Below are 4,861 nucleotides of genomic sequence, written 5' to 3'. Positions count from 1 at the left end.
AACCCTCTTTAATGCGGGCTGGGTTAGGGTCAACCCGTCTAACCCGACCCATTTGTTCCACCGTTACCCCACTATCGATCATCCACTTTCGTCTGTCTACTTCCTTGGCAAGGGGACTAAAACTTACAACATTTATGTCTTCTACATCCTGGTTATTTTTAATAATTAATATGTTTATGATAGAAACCTACTCCAACAATTCAAACAATTGGGATGAGCAATGGATGTATCATAGGTTTGGATAAAACTCTACTTAAAAAACCGTGCCAAGGAGGATGTCTAAGCCTTTTTTTCCTTCCAAAACATTTCACCACGCTTCCACAACCCTCTTGGGTGTTGCACTCTAACAACTCAAACAATTGGGGCGGCAATGAGTCATTCATGGGCTTGGATAAAACTCTTTTTTTAAAACCACTTTGTTAAAGGAGAGTGCTCAAGCCTTTATAACCGACATGCCTACTATTTTCTCTTCCAATATGAGATCCTAACAGTTTCATATTCTAAATCCTGATTAAAAGCTCAAATTTTGGGGTTATCATGTTGTCTACTACAAGTATTGGGATTTTGATTTTCTACCGCAGAAATGAGAAGAAGTTGCTTATTGTTATTAAATCAATCTGAAGACTAAAGGAAACCTCCATCATGGAAAATTATAATGAGCTTCTTCCACTCCAAATCAAACCACCGTGCTGCATGCAGTGAGGTTTATTTATGTATATAGATGGGCTCTTGGAACAAAGGCTAGAAAGTTAAAACTCAAAACTATAATGTCCTGTTCCTGACAAAAGCTAGTTAAATTTATGTCAGCCATATACCTGATATGAGCAACATCATTCAATGAAGAACCACTACCTTTTGCTAATAATTGAGGAATATGAATAAAATACACTGGAAATAAACATTGCCAAATTACAGTGATGGTGGATTTTGTTTATGTTTTAATGGGGTGTCCCCACTCCTCGGGAAAACGAAACAAACCTTTTCCCTTGCTATTACTGCCTTCTTAATGGTTATATTTGAACTGCAAAAATATTTCCAGACATTGGATCCTCATCTTAGATTTACAAGGGAAAAATTCAAGTTTGTGATTAATCATTAACTAAAAACAAAAAAGGAGAGAGAGAAGGAAATATGATTTTGTTCTTAACAATTTCCTCAATGGAATTTTAATACCTGGACATATGAACAACATTCCCATTAAACAATACTTGAAGTTTCCAAAACTAAGCCATACTTAGATATAAATATAATTGACAAGCTGAATTTTTTCAAAGTGTTTGAAACAAGATCCAAAAGTATGTGACCATTATTGTCGACAATTACAAAACTCATAATAATTAGAATATAGCAAAGCAGTCTACAGTGTTCATAACTGTTAATTTGGGGGCAAGTAACGTGAAAAAGAGAGAATTATTATTGATGAAAAGAAAGTCTGTTACATTTCGTTTATATACAAGAAATAAGCTTATAACTGTCAACTAACCACCTTTTAATGACTTCAACTAATTACAACTCATTATAACTAATTTCTAACTATCCAAGCATCCTCCTATATACCAACTTGAATCTTAACACTCCCCCTCAAGTTGGCATCTTATGAATATTTTTCAAGCATAACTTGGACAGAAGCTTCTCATGCTGTAATCTTCCTAATCCTTTCGTCATCACATCTGCAAGTTGTTCTCTAGTTGGTATGTATTTTGTGATGATCAAACCACTTTGAATCTTCTCTCTTATAAAATGACAATCTATCTCTATATGTTTTGTTCTCTCATGAAACACAGGGTTTACTGCAATTTGTCATGCTGACTTATTATCACAGTAGAGCAACACTGGAATATTGGCTTCATCATCAAGCTCTTTAAGTAAACCAGTTAACCAAACTATTTCTGCAACAGTTCCAGCCATGCTTCTATATTCTGCTTCTGCAGATGATCTTGCTATAGTATTTTGCTTCTTTGATTTCCAAGACAGAAGAGAATCTCCCATCTTAATGCAGTATCCTGATACCGATTTTCTACTAACGGCACAAGAGGCCCAATCTGAGTCACAAAATGCTGTTAAATCTTTTGTACTTTTTGCGGACATAATCAACCCAAGAGCTGGTTCCTTTTTCATATATCTTATGACTCTCAATGCTGCTTCTAGATGTGATTGTTTAGGAGTCTGCATGTGTTGACTTAAATTCTGGATAGCAAATGAAATATCTGGCCTGGTCATGGTTAGATATAATAACCTTCCCACCATCCTCCTGAACATGCTAGGATCTGTCAGCAGTTCATCCTTTTCATCAGGTGGAAATCTTTGATCAAACTCATATGAATTCAGTTTTGAATGTTGTTCTAGAGGAGTGTCAACAGGTTTTGCAGCAGACAATCCAGCCTTCGAAATTAATTCCAGTGCATATTTTCTCTAGTTCAAAACAATTCCTTCAGAGGACCTAGCAACTTCAATTCCAAGAAAGTATTTAAGGTGACCAAGGTCTTTGATTTTGAAGTTATCCTGCAGTATAAACTTCAATTGGTCTATCATCTTAGTGCAGCTCCCTGTTATCAAAATGTCATCAACATAGACAAGCATAATGACTATGTTGCTTCCTTCTCTTTTGGTGAACAATGAGTAATCATACTTACTCTGCAAGTAGCCATTTTTTATCAAAGCTTCAGTAAGTTTGTGATTCCATTGCCTACTTGCTTGCTTCAATCCATACAAGGATTTGAGCAATCTACAGATTGTGTGATTTTCCCCCTAAGTGCCAAATCCTTGAGGTAAAGACATGTAAACCTCTTCATGGAGATCCCCTTGCAAGAAGGCATTAAACACATCAAGTTGGAAGAGTGGCCAAGCATGAATGGAAGCCAGGGCAAGAACTGATCTAACTATGACCATCTTTGCCATCGGGGAGAATGTTTCTGTGTAATCTATGCCAGCTTATTGGTTGTAGCCCTTGGCCACAAGCCTGGCTTTGTATCGTTCTAAAGTACCATCAGAATTATATTTCACTTTGTAAACCCATTTGCAGCCTATAGGCTGTTTACCTGTTGGGAGAGGAACAAACTGCCAATTTTTGTTGGCTTCTAAATCATTGATCTCAGTTTGTATTGCATCAATCCAATTAGGATCCTATGAAGCTTCGGCAAACGAGACAGGCTCTTTGATCCGAGAGATGGATGAAAGAAAACACCTGTAATATGGAGAAAGATGATTATAAGAGACAACATCTGAAATGGAATAATGAGCTGAAGGGGTGATACAATCTTGCAACTAGATTAGATGTTTGTGTGATCTGGTAGAACTTCTGATGTTTAAAGGAACATCAGAAGTAGGTACTAGAGCTGAGGATGGTGTTGGTGTCGAGGCATCAATAGGAACAGCATTGGAAGTATCAGCAGCAGGACCTGGACTGAAGGTATAATCTGGTGATGGTGGATCAGGAGTGTCATAATTAATAGGAGCAATGAAAGTGTCATCATAAAATGTGCTATTGAAAGGATCACTGAGGAATAATGGAACATGAGAATGTTGCTGGAACTGGAAGGGAAAAATGTCCTCAAGAAATCTGACATCACGGTTGACAAAAAAGCTAAAATCCTGCAAGTTGAGTAACTTGTATCCCTTTTGGGTTGAAGAATAACCTATAAAAACTGATGGGATGGACTTGAAACCGAATTTAACTCTGGAGCTCAGATTAGATGCATATGCCAAGCATCCAAATACCTTGAAGTGATCAATAGAAGGAGGAGAACCAAAAAGTATTTGATGAGGTGAACTGCCCTGGAGTACATCAGTAGGAAGCCGGTTGATGATGTAACAAGTTGTGAGTATGCATTCTCCCCAGTATTTAATTGGAATGGAGGCCTAAAATCTCAAGGCTTTAACAACATTAAGTAAGTGTCGATGCTTCCTTTCTACTACCCTATTCTGCTAGGGAGTATATACATAAGTTTTCTGGTGAATAATTCCAAGTGAAGTGAATAATGCCGAGCATTGAGAGTTTAGAAACTCCAAACCATTATTTGTTCGAATGGTCTTGACAGAGGCTGAGGATTGATTCTTGATAAGAGTAAGAAAACTCTTAATATGAACTATAACTTTATACTTATTTTTCATGAGAAAAACCCAAGTAACTCGAGAATGATCATCAACCACCGTAAGAAAAAATATGTGATGATTATGTGTAGGAGTATGATATGGTCCCCATACATCCATATGCAACAATGAAAAGATGCAGGAGCTCTTGTAGTGCTAATAGGAAAAAGCTTTCTTATATGCTTGACAAGAGGACAAACATCATAATGGGATTCAGCATCATCAGAATTAAAATTTCTTATTCCAAAAAAAATATCTCAGTTTTGCATATGGCACATGACCAAGACGTTTATGCTGAAGCTGGCTTACAGAAACTGAGCATGAAACAGGTAAGGTTTTATTCAAAGTAGAAATGTTAGCCTTGGATGCATGAGAAGGCATGAAAAAGTAGAGACCCTCTAATTCTTTACCAATCCTCAGTATTTTGCCATTGGAGAGGCCCTAAAATATGTAGAAATCAGGATAGAAACTGACAAAACAAGATAAGTCTTTGGTGAGCTTTGATATAGAAATCAAATTAAACTTGAAATCTGGCACAAATAAGACATTAGTCAGTTTTTGATATGGACCAATGTTACAGGATCCAATATGTGTTACGGTTGAATGATGTCTATTGGGTAGCCTAACTATGGAAGGAGAAGATGTCCCCATCAATTTGTTCAAAGTGTCTAAAGAAGCTGTCATATGGTGACTAGCACCTGTGTCTAATATCTAGCAAACTCCATGATCAACGGATGAAAAATAAGAGTGAATACCTACCATGTTGACATGT

General features: G+C 36.8%; 1 protein-coding gene across 1 annotated transcript; it reads right to left on the bottom strand.

The window, feature by feature from the left end:
- Positions 1-1,800: 1,800 nt before the first annotated feature.
- Positions 1,801-2,898, bottom strand: LOC116136142 (secreted RxLR effector protein 161-like). Its single transcript, XM_031421845.1, has 2 exons — positions 2,785-2,898; positions 1,801-2,412 (listed from the first exon to the last, which is right to left on the bottom strand). Exons 1-2 carry the CDS (start codon positions 2,896-2,898, stop codon positions 1,801-1,803), a joined length of 726 nt encoding a protein of 241 aa, XP_031277705.1.
- Positions 2,899-4,861: the final 1,963 nt, after the last annotated feature.

Source organism: Pistacia vera, unplaced genomic scaffold, assembly GCF_008641045.1.
Source record: "Pistacia vera cultivar Batoury unplaced genomic scaffold, PisVer_v2 Contig31, whole genome shotgun sequence".
Taxonomy (NCBI): Eukaryota; Viridiplantae; Streptophyta; class Magnoliopsida; order Sapindales; family Anacardiaceae; genus Pistacia; species Pistacia vera.
Note: the sequence above shows the minus strand (reverse complement) of the source record. Positions and strands in the feature narration are given on the sequence as shown.